Source organism: Nipponia nippon, unplaced genomic scaffold (genome assembly GCF_047370975.1).
Source record: "Nipponia nippon isolate SJK-2023a ecotype South Korea unplaced genomic scaffold, ASM4737097v1 scaffold_4, whole genome shotgun sequence".
NCBI classification, from domain to species: domain Eukaryota; kingdom Metazoa; phylum Chordata; class Aves; order Pelecaniformes; family Threskiornithidae; genus Nipponia; species Nipponia nippon.
In genome coordinates, this window is record NW_028262358.1 from 40,960,247 (window position 1) to 40,983,058 (window position 22,812).

The 22,812-nt window shown below is 41.6% G+C and overlaps 2 protein-coding genes across 11 annotated transcripts in view; one reads left to right on the forward strand and one right to left on the reverse strand.

The window, feature by feature from the left end:
• Positions 1-8,768: 8,768 nt before the first annotated feature.
• PIGM (phosphatidylinositol glycan anchor biosynthesis class M) lies at positions 8,769-10,761 on the reverse strand. Its single transcript, XM_009463832.2, has one exon. The coding sequence runs from the start codon at positions 10,695-10,697 to the stop codon at positions 9,432-9,434; it is 1,266 nt and encodes a 421-aa protein (XP_009462107.2). The 5' UTR covers positions 10,698-10,761; the 3' UTR covers positions 8,769-9,431.
• Positions 10,762-11,272: 511 nt separating this feature from the next.
• RGS7 (regulator of G protein signaling 7) overlaps positions 11,273-22,812 on the forward strand; it is a 290,868-nt gene continuing 279,328 nt past the window's right edge. For 8 of the 10 annotated variants that reach the window (XM_087774352.1, XM_087774356.1, XM_087774353.1 and 5 more), the window contains exon 1: positions 12,827-12,940. The gene's annotated coding sequence lies outside the window, so the exon portion shown is untranslated. Of the gene's footprint in view, positions 11,472-12,804; positions 12,941-22,812 lie in introns of those variants that run through there. The other 2 variants (XM_087774359.1, XM_087774358.1) reach the window with 2 other exon arrangements.

Sequence of the window (22,812 nt, forward strand, 5' to 3'; positions counted from 1 at the left end):
TCTCAGGTAAAATAATTTCTCAGCCTGGGTCAGTCCAGGCTGCTCATCACTGGCTATGCCTGGAATGTTGCCCATTCCTCTTTACTTACTTAAATAGTGTTTTAGACACAAAATCTGCCAAACCCTTTAACCTTGTGCCCTGTCAACTGCAGTAGTCTGTAGAAAGGGTTTGTTTTCTGACAAAAGATCACACGTTTTCTGCAGCCATCACTATTTTTTCTTACCTACAGACTAAGTTAACCATCCTAAGTGGCAGTATATATCATTACAGAGCTAAAGGTAAACTTACTGAAGACTTTAGTAAAGACAGTTTCGGTTAAGGGCTGGATCTTTATTTTATTTTGCAATGACACAAATCATTATCCATACACGTAACTGGAGTTATGCCAATTTATCTGTTTTTTTCCCCCCTCTCTTTCTTTCCCCCATCTCATTGAGAACATGTGAAGTCCCATAAGAAAGCTGTGGTTTACTTTCGGGAGAGAAGGCAGTCAAGCTCCAGGGACTTGGTATGCTTGAAGTAACCTGGCCTAATAAGCTATCTGAATCTACCTGGTTTTTCATTGCCTAGCCAGCTAAAAACACCTCTCTTTGATCATACAGATATGTTTTGTCAGCTTTGATTTCTCTTTTCTCCCCTTCTCACCTATCAATCTGTCAGCAGCTGCTAACTGTGATCTGTGAAATGCCAATGAAACATGTCGCAGTTGTGGTTTACTGGCACAATCCGCTCTGGAAAAAAAGAGCAAGCAGATACACGGGCCCAGAACTGAAATGTTATCTGACATACAGCTTCAAGTGGTGTAAAAGAAAGAGCATAACCAAGTAACCAAGCATACTTGGTTATGGGAATGCTCTGCTGGGGATGCTTGTATGGTTAACAACCTATGAATAACCATCATGGATTTCCCAGTATCCTCCAAATGTGGCCAGCAACAAATGCATAGGAAAACTAGACAAACAGAGGACAGATTTCCCCAGAAGTACTTCCCTAGTTCGCCATGATTTGCAGCTTGGTGAATTCCCAAGATCAGAGATGTTTTTTGTATTTAATAGCCCTTGACAAATTTTTCTTCTATGTATTTGTCCAGCTGTTTTCATAGCCCATGTAACTTAGCACCCTCAGTGTCCCATGTCTCCAAAATTAGAGCATTTGTTCACCATGTCCATTACTAAGGAACCTGCAAAGGCCCAGTTCTCTTTATGGGAGAGACGAGGACTTTACCCCTTCCCTCCAGAGGGAGTTCAATCCAAAAACCTCAAGCCTTCAGCTGATACAAGATTATTCTGAGTGAAATGAAATTCGCAAAGTACTTTATGTGTGAGCTTTTTATCTGAACATATGTAACAAGGGAACTGGGGCTTGTGTCAAAGTTACTTCGTACTGAAGGATCAACCATTGTTTAGTCTTCACATCAGTGTTCTCTACTGCCACTTTATTTTAGACTTTCTAACCTTTCTAGACCTCACATTATATATGAAGTAAATATAATGAAAATGACTTTTTGCTCTGAGTCATATTTATTTGCATGCTTCTCATTTTGCATATACAGTCATGCCTGCCTCCACTCCTAAAAAGCAATTGGAATTCCACATCATAAAGTAACATATTGGTGGCCATCATCATACATTTTACTAAGAGACAAAACTATCCCCCCACTCTCAGGCTATTGATACATTCTGGTAAAGGGCCTGACATGGCCCTGTAACCCAAAAGGGACCTCTTCCTATATCCTTAACAGATGCTTATCCAGTCGGGGTGGACATGAAGTTCCTGAATTTGCTGCTGTACTATTATAGATCAGGATATATATGGTTATATAGGATATATATGTATCTTTAAGATATGTATAGATATATGAGGAGATATATATAGCTATTATTATATAGATTAAGGCAACATCTGGGTGCCTTAAGAACCATGGAAAAATCTATTCTGGGCACACTATGGGGAAGTTTGCATCTGTGCATTCCCACCACCTACAGCCTCCAGCACTGAGCATGCACTTGTTTGAGAAGCTGAGAAGGCTGAAGCAAATTTAAAGCTCCCTGTAACTGCTTCTGGTGCAGCACATCTGGTCTGGATTTCACTTTGGTAGTCTGTGCATCTTTTAATGAAAGCTTTGGAGAAAGACCAAGGTGAAAGAATTCATTGCTTCACTTGTATCTGAACACAAAATTGTGATTTTCCTTCATTGTGCTGCATAACTAATAACTTTTTCTTGGATAACATCATAATATATAGGATGTTTTATGAATACACAGTAACAGTTCTTCAGCCTTTTCTCTCACATCTGAGGCAACAGTAACTATACAAGCTGCAGAGCTGTCTGAGGTTTCATCTCCCTAATACATTTTCCACATGAACTTCCAATACAATCTAAGCAGACCACTAATAATAAAACCTTATTTATTTGTGTATCAAATACACTATAATTTTTCTAAACGATTTTTCTTAATTGTCTAGCTTTTTACCATGAGTGCTGTTAATCTGCTTCCAGATCTTCATCTAGCTTCAGCAGTAGTCCACCCTCTCATACAAATGCAATGCTGGAATGCAGCTGAGAACGTAACACATCCTGCAGAAAATGTTTAAATATATGCAAAAAAAAAAAAGAATTTTGAGTATTTTTTTGAACAAAATGTCTTTAGTTAAGTGTTTACAGTTTACTAACAATCAGGCTCACAACTGTTTCAAACAAGACTGCAGTCACTTCACGACAGCGTGTTACAGGAATGGATTAGGAGACACATCTTGGCTTGAATAAGTTGTCATTGAAATGGATCAGGCAATGAAAAGCGGCAGAGGCAAACAGCACAGCAAGCTGAAATCACTTGTTAATGATAAATTAGCAGCAGAGGCAAGACAATAGTCGAGGTCTCCGGGGCCTCACTTTTGCCCTTGTTTCTTGATCACTTTGCTCCATCCCGCACATGTAAATTTTGGCCCTAGCCATGCAGTATTTCTTTCCAGTGAATAAATAACATTTGGTTCACTTCCAGCAACAAACTTCCTTATACTTAATCAACCAGTTTATTAGAGCATGAAGGAAAATTGGTCATGACTTCAGTTCCTGTACTGCTGGAATTAACAAGCTGGCTGTTGCCAGCACTAAACTTGGAAGTGCTAATGGTAATTAAAATCTATTTTCAAATACATCTGACAGTTTTAAGGTGGAGAAGTACTTGTTACTCATGTGAATTTCCAGACTGTGTATAAAAAAAAAAAAAAAAGTGCTACTTTCTTCAGGAAGTTGTCAGCTGTGGGAAAGAAATAATTATTAACTAATTATTAATGCTGTGTGATATAGCTTTTTTTCGCCTTGAACAACTTGATGGCTATGTGTGTCCTCCAGTCTCTTTGACTAAGAGAAGCTTGAAAGTAGAATTTACAAGTATTGCTATTTTTGGTTAACTTTTTAGTTGTTATATTGTTCTTGTAACAGAAAGATATGGCAAAATAGTACTAATATTGAAGCTGACATAAATTATCACTAGCTTTGCTATCATTTGACAAAAGTCCATGTAGCCCATTCAGTCAATTTTCCCTCAGGTGCATTTGGGTAAAATACCTTATATTAACAAAGTACTCTAACACCTAGCTCAAGAGGGACTGTGTTCCAAAAGGTATTACAGAACATATTCACACTATAGAGTGTGGAAAATAAAGGAAGGATAATCATACTTTGTTTTCCACTTCATTTTCTAAGCCTGCTTCCTGGGTAATTCAATCTATTGGATCAGTGGGAGGGACATGGCATAGATTAAAAAATGGTGACTCTCAGATCACCAGGGGATTTGAATTAATGTTCTTTTGCACAGAATGGAAGCATATGGGCCACAGAGTGCAGCTCTCCTTGGAAAATTACTGTCAAAACAGTACCATCTCTATTAACACAGCTGCTGACTTGTGAAGCAGAAATCAGATTTTACTTGAGTTAACCTTCAAAATCAGTTTCAGAGTGACTGCTCACTAATACTCTCTTGCTACACCAACAACATTGCCTATTAACAGCTTATACGGGTCACACCTGTACAACTCCACAAGTGCTACTGTAGGATGTAACATCCTAGAGAGCCCCTTATGATAACGTGAAGGAAGCAAAGTTATGTTCATCCAGCCTGACAAGATCCCATTTTCCTCCTGTAAAAAGGGAAAGCATGCTTGGTAGAATACCCTTCATATAAATAATGTAGGTTTCACAGTATGGGCTTACTGCTCAATTTGCCTGCATTTCAGCTGAGGCTGAAGTTCTGTCTTCATATATAATCAGATACAGACATTTCCTTTAGATATTTCTTCCACAGATGTTCTAGCTTGCTTCCCCACCAATTTCCACAGGAAATAGTGAGGATCTCTTATCTGTCATTTCTTTATGTGCAAGCTATGAAATGTTTTATCTGAAGAGAATGTTAAAGGCTCAAAGTTAAGCTCTAAGAATAAGAGTCTGGAGCTAAAGCTTTATCTACGCATTAAGTCACATTGCCTCCAATAAGCAACCTCTTGTTTCTGCAGAAGCCCATGCCTGCCTCAGCATGTGCCAGAAAGGAGAGTCAGGAGGAATTCTGCTGAAACAAGATACTGTTGACTTACACCATTAAAAACCGATAAATTTTGGTCTTCTTTGAATATACTGGACATTGTCCAATGAAAAAGAGATTTAAAAGTCATTAAAAAATGCATGGATCGCATTGATTTATTGCATGGATTTATTAAGGTCCTTACAGAAAAGTAATGTAATTAAAAAAAAAAAAATAACATTGGTACTGCTTCATCAAGAGAAATTTTTAACTTTCTGATACTGTTACTAATACAAAATGTAGGTCTCTGACCTCATTCATCATGTATAAAGACTGAAGCAAGGCTGCTACACAAATGATGTCACCAATGCAGATTGTTGTAATGAAGAGTATCGGGATACTGGTGGAACGTGCACCTTCAAATACAGTCAGAATTAGTTGGTTCTTGAATGTGTCTATTACAACTCAAGATCCCTGCTGCATATGCTGTTACTTTCCATATGCATCAAAATTTATGTGATTCACGTTTTAGAGATTTTGACTGCTGAATATAAGAAACATTTAAGAAACCTGTTTTACAGAGGGCAGCTCCAAAAAATCATGTTGTTCAAAGGTGTCCTGACTGGGAATTTTCTTTTTGCTTCTGTATGTGCAGGTAAATGTTTAGGTTTGTGCATATGGTGCACATAAATATTCCCTTAAGCAAGAAAGCTGCAGGAGCAGTTGGGTTTCAGTCTGAGTAAAGGATCTGTCCTAAATTCACGATAATCCTATTCCATAATGCTGCTATCATTAGGATATGCATTCTGCAGCTGTCTTTGGGAAATATATGAAGAATATACTTTTTGAGTTCCACGTGTTCACTATGTATTTCTGCAGCCCTTTTAAAATAGATGCCTCATTCTTCTCAGCTAAAAAAAGGAAACAATTTGCTCATAATTTACTGTCTTTTAACAGTAAATGTTAAAAAAGTCGGAGCTTCCTCTTGCTGTTAAATATAAAAGCTTCAAGGTTTCTTTGAAAAAGAAAACTGATGAGCTCAGTTTAGAGCACATAATTGCTGCCTTTACTATCGCAGGAGTCAATACAATGCTAGTAACACAGACAGGGCAGTTACTTAGCAAGGACCAAGTACATGGTTATTGTGTCAGAGATGGCAAAATAAACTTAACGAAACATTTATTATTATATTTTTGTTTACCTTGTTATTTGAGTAATTCCATTTATAAATTTTACACCAAATCACTGTTTGTCCTGGTTTCAGCTGGGAGAGAGTTAATTTTCTTCCTTGTATAGGAATGGTATAGTGCTGTGTTTTGGATTTAGTATGAGAATAATGTTGATAACACACTGATGTTTTAGTTGTTGCTAAGTAGTGCTTACACCAGTCAAGGACTTTTCAGCTTCCCGTGCTCTGCCTGGTGTACAAGAAGCTGGGAGGGGGCACAGCCAGGACAGCTGACCCAGACGGGCCAAAGGGCTATGCCATACCGTATGACGTCATGACCAGTATATAAACTGGGTCGAGTTGGCTGGGGGGCAGTGGTTGCTGCTCGGGAATGGGCTGGGCATCGGTCAGTGGGTGGTGAGCAACTGTGTCGTGTATCACTTGCTTTGTATATTATTATTGTATTATATTATTACTACTACTACTACCATTCTATTTCATTTTACTTCAATTATTAAACTGTTCTTATCTCAACCCATGAGTTTTCTGACTTTCACCCTTCCAATTCTCTCCCCCATCCCACTGGGGTGGGGGGAGTGAGCGAGCGGCTGTGTGGTGCTTAGTTGCCAGCTGGGGTTAAACCACAACACTGTTAAATGCTGAAGCTTTGACTAAAGACACCTGCAAATCCAGCCATGAGCCTATGGACTATAGGCTACGGTGTAAAAAGTGAGGCAAAAATGTTATTTGTCTTGATATTTCTTTTCTTCTTTTCACTTTGTCTTTCACTTCTCGCACTTTGCACTTCAGGGCTAGTTTCAGTGCAATGTAAAAAATATTTGTGCAAATGAGACACCTTGCATTGGGCACTTCAACATTTGTTTTTAAAAATAAACAGCATTACAATTTTGCTACCCGTGGTAGGGAATGAAAGCTAGCATTCAGACACTTCAGTTCCTAATTACCAGAAGATAAATTGACATAAAATTATTAAGCAAAAGAATTTGAACACCATCAAAAGCAATAAATGTTCCATAGGAAATGAATTTGGTAAATTTTAAGGGCATTATAATTAATCACCATGACTTGTTCATGAATTATAACTTGGTCTGCACTCAGCTACTATTATTTTGATTTAATGCCTTTTATCAGTGAATAAAGTTATTCAATTCCATTTAACTATCTAAAGCGATTTGCAAGATCTAAACTCTCAAATACCTCTCCTGTTCGCCTCTTTCAGTTCATTTCTCCCATCCAGCTTTTTATGAGTCACTGAATTATTTCTAAATCCCAAACACATTTGGGTGACTAGCTTACTTACAAAACAACTGTAAAAAGAGGGACTCATACTGGATTATTAAATTGATGACTGTAAATCTAAGTTTGTATAAAAGCCTTTTTATAACTTATTTATGCACGACTTTCTCAAATCGTCGCTGAAGGGCTGGCACTGACCTGCAAAGGGAGGGTACTCTTCAGTCCCTGTTGCTGCAGAACTTGCCTTCTGAAGGTCTCAAAACGACTTAGCTATTAATGAATCGAGAATGTATTTGTCATAAGGAAATTACTTCTTACCTAAAAAACAACATTACAATTCTGTCATGAACACAGTAACTCAAAATGCCACGTTTTTTTAAAGGTTTTTGAAGCTGGTAATACCTCTTGGCTTTCATTTGCTTTCTTTGCCAACAGGAGGGAAAAAATAGGGGAGTGGAAAGGTCTGTAAACAGCATAATCAGGTCTGTTAGAGATACAAAATATTGCTTTGGGGGAAGAAAACATGTTATTTGCAACAGAAAAATGCAGAACAGGTAATAGAAGACCAGTTGCAAGGAAAAATGAGCTATATCGCCTGCACGTTGGGATGGGGTGAATAGAGGTATCGGCACAGAAGAGCCTCTTCAGTCCGGTGAAAACACTAACCGGGCATGTCAAACTACCTCAGAAAATAAAGCCACATGGGACACTTTCTCTTCACATGCCCATAGCACATACAAAAAAGCTGGGAGCCACTACAGTCCTGGGGAAGAGGGCTGCCTTGGGAGGCCGCAGGATTGAGAGAAGCAGCATGGCAAGCAGGAACCTGGAAGGCAAACCCGCTTGGCCACATCCTTTCCCACTGACAACACTGGGAATCCCACTGACAAGACTGGGAATCCCACTGAGTGGTTGAAGTTATTTTGCCTTGAAGCTCTGCTCCACGTTACACACTAAGGGTTTCACTTTCCCGTCGGATGTAACTAAAAGCTGAGGCACATAAGAAAATTCTTTAATTTGGCATATACCTATATAAACTCAAGATTTTATTAAAAAAATACATCACCAGTTTCTGCCTGTGTCAAGGGCTGGTACACCAGACCTCTCGTAGGATGTTCTTGAGGAGAGTATTGCCTCCAAAATGGCTCTGAACTCCTCTCGCTACCACTTGACACTCAATTCCACATCTCGTGTCTCATCTGGGAATAAATACCTAGTTTTAACAGGTTGTAGAGCTTCCTATTTTGAAACTTTTCTTTTCTTCTGGCAACTGCTCCACTTCCTCAACTCTTTTCACTTTCTTTTTCATTTATTTTTAATAGTAGAGATACTGAACTACTGAGAAACTACATTTCCAGTTACTTTTTGGTATAAACACTAGTGCTTTTGGGACACAGGTGCCTTTCTAGCTGTACTTTGACTCTTTGCATTTGCTACTGTCAATATCCACAATAACTGTTAATTAACGGCCGTTTAAAGCAGTGGCCTCTTTTCTCGATCGTGGCAGCAAAGAACACAAATATTTTTGCTTTATGTATCTCTGTGATCCAAGAGAGGTATTTGGAAAAAAAAATCCTCCATGGCAAGGGGAATAAATCTGTTCAAAAATTCAAACAGCACTGAAAAGGCAAAAATAAGTATCTGAATGAGTGGGCATATCTGAATTCTAAAATAAATTAAAAGTTTCAAGGAGTTAATGACTCATATGAAATAACCACTTTTTTCCTGCTCCGCTGAAGAAAGACAAGGTACAGGCCACAAACACTGTACAGCTAAAATGTTACGGTGAAAAGAAAAGAAAAAATAAATCACACTGTACATATTAAGTGATTGCCTTATATTTATTCATCAGCTTAACCCTTGCAAAAGAGCCCACCCACTTACTGGAATGTAAAAGACTGTCAAACTCCAGCATCCTTTCATAATCTTCTGTGTTTTCCCAGACAGAGGCCACAGTCCTCAACAAGTAAAGGACAGAGGAAAGTAACAATGACAAAAAAGGGTGTCAGGGAGTAAGAAGACTGGGGCTGCTCCACGCGGCGGTACGAGCGGGAGCGGAGGGTGACCCTGGCACAGGCCATACCCTCACTGACCAGGGCACAGTCACACTCTGGAGATGGCAGGCAGAGCTGGGTGCTGATCCATCATAGCCCCAAACGCGGCAAGTGATTAACTGGTCCAGGGTCCTTCCAGGGAGTCCCATCGGGAGCAGCAGGAGTAAGGGCTGGAGACAGTGCTGGAAAGAAGGTTACAATGCAGCTTCAAGGTCCACGTGGGAGACAGGTACATCTGCAGGCGCTGCTCAGGGCAGGACTGGGGTGGCTCAGGGCAATTAAGACCAATCAGTGCCCTCACAGCCCTGACAAAGTATCATTTACATATATGCTTTAGTACAATGTGCACGCATTTATATCAAACAAAGTGCTGGTGGTATGAAAAGCCTTGTTAAAGACAGTAGTGCTATTTCTGGATTTTGGCCTGCTTATTACTGTTGTTTGAGGTTTTTTGCAACTTGTGCTTCTTTTTGATAATGTGAAATAATCTGAACAATTATGAGGCTATTAATAAAAAGGAAAAGCAAGCCTGCCAGCCATATAAGCAAAAAAGTGTTATATCCTTTGAACTCCAGAAAGTACGCAGGAGCGAGCCACAGGCCTTGTCCAACAAACCACAGAAAGAGAAGCAGCACGCCACGACACCAGGACATCTTAATGCTAGGCATTACGATGGGCAAAAGGCAGAGGTACCAGACAAAGTACTGGGATGTGCATACTTTGTTAAAACTCACAAAAATAGCAGTGTGTAGGAAACAACAGAAGTAGAGGTCTCTGTAAAATGCTACGGATACAAGCAGGAGCAAAAGCAGCTGGGGCAGGAAAGCTGCGAGGCCAAGGGCAAAACTCCATTTGCTCTCTGCGGTTAGGTACAACATGTAGAAATAGGGAGAGAAGTTATGACGGATATCCCTCCTGGTCAGGTGGTAGAGGTAGGCATGCTCCAAAAACTCCCAGCCGTAGAGGTGATAAAACGCCACAGTCAAGGCAGCCAGCACAGATCCAGCAACCGTTCCAAAAAGCAGCACATCGCGGTTCAGCATCTTTACAAAAAGCTGCCAGAGGTACCCTACAAATGTAAACTTTGCTTTTTTGTCACTCCCCGTGTCCGCTGCCCCTGGCCCACCACACCGCCCGCTCTGCAGGTGGAGCGCGATGGGCAGCGCGTAGGTCAGCGGGTATATTTTCACGTGCACAGCCAGCCCGTAGCAGATGGCGGCCTTCCCCACGCTCCCCCCCTCCACGAAGTACAGGCTGGCGAGCACCAGCAGCGCGACCAGGGCCTCCGCGTTGCCCCGGCTGGAGACCGCCATGGGCAGAGGGTTGAGGAGCCAGGCGGTGGCACAGCACCCGCAGGCCTGGCCGGCGGCGGCCCCTCGGCGCCGCAGGGCCCGGTAGGCGACGACGGCAGCTGCCAGGTCCCCTGCCACGAAGAGCAGCTTCCCGAAGACCTCGGCGAGGTAGACGTTGGGCGTCAGGAGCCAGGCCAGCAGCGGGGTGTAGCGGTAGGTGGCCCGCCGGTAGGGCGACCGCCCCTCGGTCACCAGCCGCGCCGCGTCGGTGAAGACCCGGTAGTCGACGTCGGTGTACCGCACCCGCATGGCCCCGTCCTGGTGCAGGCCGTACAGCACCAGGCCCAGCCTCGCCAGCAGCGCCGCGCCCAGCGCCGCGCCCACCCCCGGCCGCCCCGCCGCCATCCCGCCGCAGAGCCCAGCCGGCGCCGGTGGGCGCGGGTGGCGGGGAGCCGCGATCGCTCCCGGCTTCCGCCTGTGCGGGTGTGGGGGGGGAGAGGCGGCACCGCGCATGTGCGCGGCGGCTGCCGCTGCCGGGCGGCGGCGCATGCGTGCGGAGGGCGCTGACGCCGTTGCCCTGGCCGGGGCGGGCGCGGCTGCCTGAGGCGCGCGGGGTGCGTCCCCTCAGCGGCGGGCGGTCCCCTCAGAGCCTCCCGCCGGTCGGGGCTGCGGGAGCGGGCGTCGTCCGCCCCCTGGGTCCGCGGGATGCGGGCAGGGGGAGCGCCCCCCCCGCTGTCCCCCTGTCCCCCGCTGTCCCCCTGTCCCCCGCTGTCCCTGCGCGCCCGGGCTCGGCCCGGGTAACGCACCTGCGGAAAGGGGGAGGCGTGTGGAGCTGCGTGCCCTTCCCGCGTCGGAGTTGGGGCGCTGCGGCGGCGGTGGTGGTGGTGTATATTTATTTTTACTGCCGCAGTAAGCGCGGTCCCGCAGCGCTGGCCGAGAGGGCGGGCGCCTTTGCCAGGGGACGCGGGAGGAGCGGCGGGGCCCCATCGCCCCGGCTGCGGCTGCGGCACCCTCTCAGGGGCAGGGAGCGGCACAGGTCTGTGAGGCGCTGCGGGCAGAGAGGCAGCGTATGCAGGAGTAGTTAAGTACGAAGAAGGAGGAAAAATAACATCTGTTATTTACCTTCTGCAAATGGCTGTTGTTTTGCCTAGACGTATGAGCTCTCTCTAAAGCAGTTAGGTGAGCTTCCTTCCACAGTAAATTTCTCATTTAGTTAGATCAGGAACAGTACCATGAAAATCAGAGCTTAAGAGTTATTTACAACAAATAAATTAATTCTACTGTATTTTGAGCTTTTTTTGGTATGTTTTTCAAATAATTTTCCTGTCTGGATATTTGCTATAGATTGTATCTAACATTTGAATTGTGGCTGACTGAAAAACAGGTATTTATTACTTACCAGTGTTAGGGGTTTCACATCAGAACTGAGTTGTGTTTTTCAGAGACACTTTATTCATCAAGAAGTGTGCATTTGCCCGTTTAGTAGTTAATTGCAACTGCATTCTTTTTGCTGAATGGTTTCATTCGGGAACATTTTGGGAGCTGCAGCGCTGCTGGCTCACATCTCCCCAGAAAAGAATCTGCTTTTTCTCTGTTCTGGGGACTCTCATCAAAGAACTGGGAGCAGAATTTTTGCATTTGGCACAGAAGTCTTGGAGGGTGTCCTAACTGGTAGGCTATTCTGGGGACAAAAGATATTTCTCTTTGTGTGTACACAGCTATTCATTTTTATCTGTTAAGGCTGTTTTACTTTGCACAGTAATCCAATGGCGTATAGGCTGAGGTGTCCAATTGGAGAAGCATAGTAACTAACTAACCTGGAGAATCAGTTTTTCCTCTCTGGATAGGTCGCCGGATATTTACATGTTATATACTAAACTGGACATCCTCAACAGGAAAGCTCAAGAGACTTCTCCATTAACTCGCCATATGACATCGTTAAGTCCTAAAACTGATAGTTAGGGTATTTTTGGGATAGGGCGTGAGGGTGGTTGTTGCTCCTTCGTAAATCATTGCTTACTCACTACTGCTGTTCTGCTTTAGAACAACAAAGATCGGTAACATCATTTTATCTCCTTCCTTCTTTTATATATCTTGTACTATAATGGTTGGGATACTTTTACAGAAGGTGACATCAGCTTATCCTTTGTTGTGCCCAAGATATCCTCTGGAAATGCTAGGCGATAGAAACTTAATAAAATCACTGGGACTGAAATCACTTGATATTCCGTGGAACTACAAGTCTAAGCAAAAGTGTGCATGTAGATACTCCTAGATTTTTTGTGTCAGGAAGGTTATTGCTTACAAAGAACTGTTCTTGCCATCTGCCTACTTTCTCCCAGTTTGTTTGCAATTCTTCTGTTGCTTCTTTGGATGGAATATGTTCTATTATTTCAGATTCTTTGAGGAAACTGCTTATTGTCAGAACAAAATGCATTGCAGTTTATTTTCTGAAGTGTCTAAGTTTAATGGTATTGGTTAAATATTACTAGTTTAATAAACAGACTTAGGAGTTTGCAGGTCTCAAATGTTTTTTTGTCTGCTTCCGACAGTCTGTTCTCAGACAAATCTTTTATTCTCATCTGAAGTTAATAGAAGTTGTGAAGCTGTCCATAGTGACTGTTTATCTTGATTCTAAAGAGGAAAAGGTAGGTAATCTAATTCTAAAGGGTTGTGAAGTTAATAAAACAGAAAAGCTATCTTAGCTATTGTTGTATATGCTGTGACTGTACGACATTGCCTGAGTTGGAAAAAGAATTGATTTTCCTTATCAATAATTTAACGTCTTGAAAATAAGCTTGAAAATAAGGTCTTCAGAGAATTAAGGTTTGGCTCAAAAACGTGTTTGGCTTCAGATTTGATACCAGCTTGCTTAACCTGATTTGTCATGTACTGTAGACTTTAATGCAGGAAGGAGGGCAGTCTTATTAAAGTTATAAATCTGTGGTTCCTGTAAAACACTGCTTTTATTTATACGAGCCACCAGGAGCCACTTTTAGAAAATGCTAGGAGGTAAAAACTAATAGAACTGCTGGGACTGAAGCGGATTGATTCCGGTGCACATGATGATACAAACAGTATGAAGAAAAGTATGGAGTCAGCCATAACCACGCATAAAATATTAACTAAATAGGAATGCGCATATATATATATATATACACACACATATATATACATATATGCACATTTGTATAAATAGTTTTTTTCCATTGCCTACCATACATTTGGTTTACACAGTCTTAAAGATGGTACCATCAGATATTTTATAAACTGGGGTCACACCTATATGTGCTTCTGTTGCATATTCGTGATGGGGGATGATAAGCCTGATCTCAAATGTTAGCTTCTCACATCTTCATCTTCTGTAATAGAGACTACTTCAGCAGCACCGGGACATATATTCCAGAAACTACCTCACGTGCCCTGTTATTACTTTAAGATTTACACAGTGGTAGTAGCAATGCGAGGACAATGAAACCGGGGCCTTGCTATGCAAAGTGCTCCACGGCCTAATGGAAGTTTTTACCATCTGAAAACCAAGGTACAACTGGAGGGTGACAGCTGGTGAGTGAGGAAGAGAGTGGCAAGCTGGTTCCTGGTCAGTCAGGAGCAGTCATCACAGTGGGTCGTGTACTTGCCTTTCAGGGGTTTACTATCCACGCTACGATAGATGGTTAGTTTTGAGGAGAGGTAAGCTGAGGCTGCTTTCGTTGACGAACAAAGATGAACGTATGGCTAAAAACTAGATCTGATGGATGCAATATGAATAAATATTGGAGGGACTAACAGATTCCATTTGAGAACTTGGAGGAGAATAAGGAGGTTAATGAAGGGGTAGGAAGAAGTTGACAATGAATTAGAAGATTATTCTGGTAGCAGTGCTTTGAAGTAACACAAGGGAGACGTGGTGGTTGGTAGCAGTGCAAGGAAAGAGAGAACAAGTGTTGGGTTGCAGTGGTGAGAGCCTTACTAAGCTTCAGGTGGCTTAGGAGGCTAAATGAGCTTAAATATCTGAAAAGTTATGGAAGAAAGAGCGGTAAGAGGCTTCATAGGAAGAAGGCATTGGGAGGACCCTTTCACATGCCATATTTTAGCTCATTCTACTGAGATCTCAGGGTGAGGCACTTTTCTCATACAAATCTCTTCCGCAGTTACCTAATTGTTAATGGTTAGCTGTACTTTGAGATTTTGTTGTTGAGTTAGGAGATAAAATTTGATCATAATGACTAATAAATTTTTTAATGAATTGTCTTATTGTATGTGTATGGATGTGTATTTTATGGACCTGTTGGAGCGGGTCCAGAGGAGGGCCACAAAAATGATCAGAGAGCTGGAACACCTCTGCTATGAGGAAAGGCTGAAAGAGCTGGGGATTGTTCAACCTGGAGGAGAGAAGGCTGCGGGGAGACCTTATTGCTGGCTTTCAATACTTAAGGGGGGCCTATAAGAAAGATGGGGATAGTCTTTTTAGCAAGGCCTGCTGTGACAGGTCAAGGGGTAACGGTTTTAAACTAAAAGAGGGTAGATTCAGACTAGATATAAGGAGGAAATTTTTTATGATGAGAGTGGTGTAACACTGGAACAGGTTGCCCAGAGAGGTGGTAGATGCCCCATCCTTGGAAACATTCAAAGGCAGGCTGGATGGGACTCTGAGCAGCCTGATCTAGTTGAAGATGTCCCTGGTCATTGCAGGGGGGCTGGACTAGATGACCTTGAAAGGTCCCTTCCATCACAAAGCATCCTATGATTCTATGTGTGCTGTGACATAAGTCTATATGTGTAAAAGGTGAGTATTTAAGATATGTGGGAAGGAAGATCTTGGACAATAGCTGGTGTATGGTCTTCAGACTTCTGAAAGGGTAGACTGCTGTGCTGTAGTTTATTAGAGTTCCCTTTTAATTTTCTTGGGTTTTGAACCCAGAATGTTTCCTTACATGAGAAATACTCCTGCTTAATATATTTATAAACTGACAGTAAATTTTTGATAAGGTGATTAGTACCATCTGTTTCTTGCAGCACATGAAATTTGATAGAAAAAGTGACTAACACTTAGATATTATTGGGTTTGATGAAGTAAATTGTTTTTGCAAATATGATTGATGTCTTTCAAATGTTTGTAGTGCGTTGAACTTTAGATATTATTGGCAAAAGGCAAGTATGGTTAAGATTATGTAATGAAGTGTTCATTTCTGCTTTAATACTGGAATGAATAATACAGGAGGTTTTGAAAAAAATAAGATGAAAAAACACATTAGAACTTGTCACAGAAGAAAATCACTATTATAAATATAAGGCCACCACTATTCCCTTAAGCTTTTTCTGTTAGTGTGTTTACTTAACACTGCTTGATAAATCTATACCCTTATTCACACATTATGCTAAAAATGTGGCTATTCAGAGAATGTGATCTGACTTGTAAAGGCATTTTTTTTTTCACCACATTATGGTTTTGCACAATATGCTTTAAGCAGTGTTTGCAGAGTTCTGCTCGCAGTGGTTATGCTGATTTTATGTCAGTGTACTAGGTAAAATGCAGCCCTTCAGGGAAAGTAAGTACTGGATAAAAATTAGTCTGTAGGGAAACCTGTTAAAAATTACTATTTCAGAAAAAAACCTACAGCTTAGAAAACATATGTGGCAGGTTAGTCAGCAAGAGTAAGTCCACTGAGGTATGATGCTGGCCTGGGGAGAGATTCCAAAAAATATGGCCTGTTTTGATTAAAGGCAGTGGTGTATTTGAAGTGTGATATGGTAAAAAGGAGTTACCTGCTTCTAAATTGGGCAATGCCCAACTCTCTCACTGCCTGAAATGTCAAACAGAAGTGTTTTACCCCTTTTTTACATTACTGCTATAGCAGTAGCTAATGGGGCAGACAGCCCAGTGGATTAGAATTCCTGAAGTGGGAGTGTACAACAAAGAAATGAGTTGAATTTCTTCTGCTGTTTTTGTCTATTTGCTTCTGCTAACAAAAGAATGCATAGAGAGAACTGATGGGAGCCCAGGCAGGAGAGAAACTGGAGCCAAATGACATGATGGATTTAGGAGATTGTTGGAAGATGGAGGGTTCCTGGCACAGGACTGCTGATTCTGACCATTGTGCAGAGCCCAATGACACACCTAGAAAGTGTGAGTTTCTAGTACCTGTAAAAGGCTAAATCTAATTCTGTTTGGCATAATTTCCTGCCAATTTTTGAAGGAGTAAGTGAAGCAATAGGTATTGAGAACTGGTGGAGTCTCTGTTAGAGGATTTTATAGACACGTATATACATATTTATATACTAAAACCATATATAATATATATTTATTATATATACACAAATTTGTTACATATATTTATGAAAAGCATACTTAAGGAGTAATAGCCGTGTCTTTCTGAATGTCCGCTGTTTTTAATCACTTTAGATACCTCTCTTTCTGTCTGAAATGTGGAGTAGCGGAGCTTGAGAATGTGTGATGTGTGGGATCCATCCTCTGTTCAAGCAGTAACATTTGTGATGCTTTATATAAGTGAGGAGATTAGATTTTGGATGTCGGCATCTGAGATGCCCTTGGCTCAGGAGCCATTACCCATCAGTGCAGCCAGCCATAAGTGTCCTAAACAGTGTTCAGTCACAATACTTGATTTTTAAGTGATTAAGGGAAACATTTTGTATATTTTTAGGTTACAGCCACTTTTAATTAAATGTTTTCCAATTCTTTGGAGGAGGAAAAGAGACAAAACTTGGAATGTATTTGTTTCAGTCTTCTCACACAATTTTTCTGTTATCAAATATAAAGGACAGCCTGTAGTTAGCGGGGCAAGGGGGAGGGAAATCTATCTTCTGAGCTAGACCACCACCTTCCACATCAGTAAGACCTCCACTAATACCCAGTTCCTGAGATCATATTGAGATACATGAATGAGACACAAAACTGTATTCTGAACTTCTGGTCTTGTTTTTTAGATTGACAAGTAGACATCAAGTATAGAAAGAAAATCACACTGACCTCTGCTACTGAGCTTGTTTATTTCCTAGCACTACTTTCAGAACAGATGGGACATAGACATGAAAAGGGACAAGAGGTAATCATCAATAATTTGTTTAGAAATAGGTTTCAATTACTTTGGCTCAGTGGCTGAAGTAATAAATAAGTTTAAGTGCAGAATTCTGGGCTGTAACTCACAAGTTACAGGAGTTGTAGTTGAGGCCAGAGTTTATCATACTCCCTTGAAACAACACAATGTGGCACTGGAACACAAATCACTTCCATGGGTGGTAGCTAAACTATGGAAAGTTGAAAACTTGGCCTCTTCTAGCTTAGGTGACAGTTGGGTTCCATGGGATCCAAGAACATAAGAGTTTTGATCGAACCTTTTCCTGAGGAAGAAGAGCCATAGGTTCTCTTGGTCTTTCCCAACCCCTTCCCTGGACTTCATTTTCTAATTAAGATACTGTTTGGTCTGCTGCTTCTCTTATAATAGGGAAATTCTGTTTTACCTGAATGCCTATTTTTGTAAGGTTGCTGGGAATTTAATCTCTGAATATTGTTCAATATTATGCTACTGCAGTAGAGTTGGGGAGACAAACCCAGGTTTTATGGACTTATTGTGCTCAAAGTACAAGGAAACAGTTCTGATTAATGAGTCCTTTAATGTCTAGCAGAGGGCCGTAACCTGCCACAGCTCCATTTCCAGCCACTTCAGTGTCTTTCCATGCTGTGCTCTTCCCTCTTCATCTCCTGGTTAAGAGGATTAAAATAAGAACTAGTGTTATGCCAACACGTAGTAAATAAAACACCTTAATGGAAGGCACAGGAATGACAGATATGAAGGGCAAATCAAAAAGTAGTATAATTCTCTCTAATAAACAATAGGTTCTGTGGAAACAGGTGAAATGTGATTTATTTGCTATTGCAAGTTTCGTCAATATAAATAACTGTGTAGCCATAATAGACTTCTGTGTATTGCTTGGTATGTTATGTTTCAGTGTAACTAGAGTAAACAATAAGATTGAGCATATAAGATTTTAAAAACCACAGCTTATTATTAGCAAGTTCAGATACCATTTCTTAAGAGTTTCTGCTGGAAAAAAATATTTGGAGGTCCTACAAAGGGTTGGTTTACACAGTTGCTAAGAAAATGTATGCAGTCCTTCAGAGTGAGTGTTAGGTGATTTACCTGAGATGTAGGACACCTGCATTTGGAAAGGTTTGAGGATGTCTTCTTCATCCCTGGAGGTACTGTGCAGCATAGTTTTGTAAACTCTGGAGGAAGAAGAAAAATAGGGGGGAAAGCCCGCTCTTAACTGATGGTTTGATCCAAACCACTGTGTTGGTTTTGGGTTTTTTTGTTTTTTGTTTTTTTGGCTTAGTAAAAAAAAAAAAAAAGGCAGTTTGTGCAATTATATTGAGTAATTATTGGGAATTCTGTCTGGAGACTTGCCAGAGCAGCAGAGCTCTCAAGTGCTTCTGCAAGTTTTGGGAGAAAGGTAATAGACTAATAGAGATGCTCTTACTGCTCCTGCAAGATGAAGGACTGCAGCAGGAATTCCAGACACCAGGGAATAAATGTTATCCTGAGCATCACTCCTAAGTGTTGTGGCCAGAAATTGCCCCTTCTTGCAGAAGGTGCAGTGGGCCAGACATGCTACACAGAGCTGTTGCATACCAGGCTTTGCTCTTCTGTGGCTGTGTTCATGTTTGCAGTTACTCACTGAGATAAGAACAAGTAACTCAACTTACAGATGTAGTCTCGAACTAAATCTCACAGAGTTGGCTGAGATGAACAGTAGAGACTATCCTCACCCACTTTGTTTCTTATGCTTTGGACATCAGATGGATTTCCAAGGATGTGGTGGTGCTTTTTTCCCAGCACATACAAAGATGAGTTCTAAGGCTCTATTGCAGATAGAGCAGTTATGTTATTTTATGTAGCACTAAAAGGTTTCTCAAATTACTTAATAAAATCAATGATGCAGTTTCCTGCTTTTGTCTTCATGGTCAAAACTAATCAATGGATCAGAGAAGTTAATATCTTAATTTCTTTTATATTGTGTGACCAAAAAAAACCTTATGAAGAGCTGCCTTTTCTTCTCAACAGTGAACATCTTAATGTTTCTTCTGTCAGTAATCCCGATGACATTGTTGCACGCACTTTCAATACCAGGTGCCAACACTGAAAACTCTCTTAACCTTCTCCCTTCTTTCTTCTTGATGGCATTTTGATCTGGTCACAGTGAAAACAAAGGCAAGATAGGGCATAGTTCAGAGCGGGTATGGGGGTCAGTAGGAGCCCCTACTTCCCTTTGAATGATTTTAGCTTTCATTGGGGAAATCTCACGTGCTTTGGTGACAGGTTCTTGTCCTACCACCTACTTTTTTGCGCTGACATAATGCCTTGGGGAGTTGTTCACAGAAATAAGACTGAAGTGTTATGTTACGAGAAATTCAGGCCTGTAAGCACTATACTGGACAATAAATATAAATAAAAGTAGATGGCTTTTGGATTATTATGGAGCTTCCTTTTACCCCATGGTAATAGGATGCAGCCTAACTATTTTCCCAGCTGTGGCTGTGCAGCTGATTAGAAGCAGCTGTTATAAAAGGCAGTGCCCAGCTGCTAGGGCTGACTGTGCTGGAAGGGCTCCAGAGCTGTTGTTTGTGAGGAGCTACAGCAAGTAAGTGTGTCTGTGTGTGGAGAACGTTGGCCTTCTCCTGTGGGAAAGGTGAAAGAGAAGAGGGAATAGCTCTCGGTTGTTCAGTTTTCTGTTCTTGAATGGGATGTCTAGAAGAAAGTGCAGATGGGGCTTTCTAGCTCCTCTTGCCTGGAAATAAGGAACAGCGTGTAGGAGAGATGAGCCGCTGTTAGGGAGCTCTAGGCTGTAGAGACATGGGTGATCCTCTGGTCTTCCCAAAGCTGATTTTGCGCTTTGCTTCCAAGTGTGTCTAAGCTCTGTCTACCGAAGTAGAAAAGGTCTGGGTTGAAAAAAAAAAAAATCGCATGTTATCTTTGCTCACAAAAGAGTGCTCTGGATAATGGTTGGTACTGCTAGCCAGGTATACAGTGTGTGTGGAAAAATGTGAATGAATATCATCTGGGTTTCAGTGTCTTCCAAAAGTTTTGCAAAAAACAGTTGTTCTCTGTTGCATAAAACTTCAAATACTCCCTCTGGAAATGGAATGAAACATTCTTTTAGCTACCTGTGGTGCTTTTGGCCTTAAACAATAAAGGGCTTCCCTGTCTGTTGTGGTTTAACCCCAGCTGGCAACTAAGCACCACACAGCTGCTCACTCACTCCCCCCCCCATTGGGATGGGGGAGAGAATCAGAAGAGTAAAAGTGAGAAAATTTGTGGGTTGAGATAAAGACGCTTGAATAGGTAAAGCAAAAGCCGCGCACGCAAATAAAGCAAACCAAGGAATTCATTCACTACTTCCCATGGGCAGGCAGGTGTTCAGCCATCTCCAGGGAAGCAGGGCTCCATCATGTGTAACGGTTACTTGGGAAGACAAACGCCATCACTCCGAACGTCCCCCCCTTCCTTCTTCTTCCTCCAGCTTTATATGCTGAGCATGACGCCATATGGTATGGAATAGCCCTTTGGTCAGCTGGGGTCAGCTGTCCCAGCTGTGTCCCCTCCCAGCTTCTTGTGCACCCCCAGCCTCCTCGCTGGTGGGGTGGTGTGAGAGGCAGGAAGGGCCTTGACTCTGTGTAAGCACTGCTCAGCAGTAACTTAAAACATCCCTGTGTTATCAACACTGTTTTCAGCACAAATCCAAAACACAGTCCCATACCAGCTACTGTGAAGAAAATTAACTCTGTCCCAGCCAAAACCAGCACACTGCCTTATCTCATGAATGATTTAAAACTGGTTAAATATCTTTTGAAATTAAGTGGTGTATTACTCTTACTGTTGTTAAACTTTTTCCCTCCTCTATTTTCTAGGGATGGCATGATCTTATAAATATTTTTTTTTTAATAGCTTGTCAGGAGATCTTCTTGAAAAGCGTCCCTGAGTAATAATTCTACCTTATTCCTTTTGCAGTATCCTATTCTATTGTGCATAGTGGCTAAGATGCTATTGTACTTGGCACTACAGAACTGTAAGCTAAAGAGAGACTGTCCTAGAGACTTAGCTGTAGAGGATGTAGCCTTCAATAGCTGTCTGTGGTAATTCACTTCTTTTTCGGTGACTAGTGTTTTCTATCTCCTAAATATTTATTTAGCTGCTCTTCATTGTACTCTGACAGTTACTTGGCTGGATTAGTTGCTTATGCACGCTTTCTGTTTGAGCTCTGCCCCTTGCTGTGTTAATGATCGCAGGTGGTGGTGCTTCTGCAGAGTGTACTTGCCTGGTAGCAAAGTTCATGCTGTCTTTGGTACTGTCTTTCGCAGTTACAGTTCTGTCCCTACTTCTCTCACCTCCTTGTTATATAGGATGATATTATCCCCCAACCTTATGTGTCTCTTAACTCAGCCTTCAGAGCTTATTCATCCACTGTTGATTCAAAGTGACAGCTGTGCCATCAATCTGTTTGTCAGTTTTCCCCCATTTGGTGTGCTGGAGTATGCTCTCCTTCCTGCATGTGCTCGAGGATGCTGCCTGGCCCCTTGTGCCCTGCAGGTCTGCTGCACCTGGATCAAAAGTCGAAGGCAGACTCCCTTGGTATGAGCGCTCAGCGTTTCAATGGTAAAACTCCTATCACAGGAAAGTAAACCCATGGTAGAGAATTCAGGCAAGCCATATTCTTAGACTTGGGACACTTCATATGTAGTGTTCTATATCTGCAGTGTAACTGGCAACAGGCATGTCACTTGTTTCAGTATTGTTTGGCTTTCTTCATTCTGGTTACTGTTGAATTTCAATATTTGTCCTTGCTGACTGCCACATTGCTGAGTTTGACAGATTGTTGCCATAATTTGAGTCTGCTGACATAAACTTTGCATATGTGTAAGTAGAGATTCAACCAATGATTATCCTGTGTCATAGTGGATCCTGCTTTGTTTGTGTATAGTAGATTAGGAAAGGCTGCCTTTTAAGAGAAAGAGGACAGCTATATCTGATATTTATTTGATGGATCTTTCAAAGAGTTGATTGTGACAAAAAATACAGCACAAAAATATCCCCTGGGTAAGGTGTACGTTAGGTCGAAATATTGATGCAATGAAAAGCAACAATAGTTTTCCATGTTTAGACTGCTTTGTATTTGTACAAACTGTAAGGTAATTATTTCTGTAGAAATAACAAGTCAGTCAGCATTTGATACTTAGCAAGGAGCGATGCTGTTTAAGGATGATAGAAATCTTCAGCATTCCTTGAACAACCCAGACTGGAACCATGCAAAATTAGCATTGTGTTGAACTATGTGTTGTGCTTCTACAAAATGCATAAATTACTTGCAATGAATCTTACTATTTAAGTGCTTTCTGGGGTAACTGTGTATTTCCTGAGAATTAGAAGAAAAGAAAAATTTTCTACTTCCAGTATAAATCATGCTGTAGTAATTTTTAGCTAGCATAAAACAGAGGCAGTTGAAAAGT

Coding starts and splice junctions, on each gene's coding strand:
- PIGM (XM_009463832.2), bottom strand. CDS start 10,697: ATGGCGGCGGGGCGGCCGGGGGTGGGCGCGGCGCTGGGCGCGGCGCTG.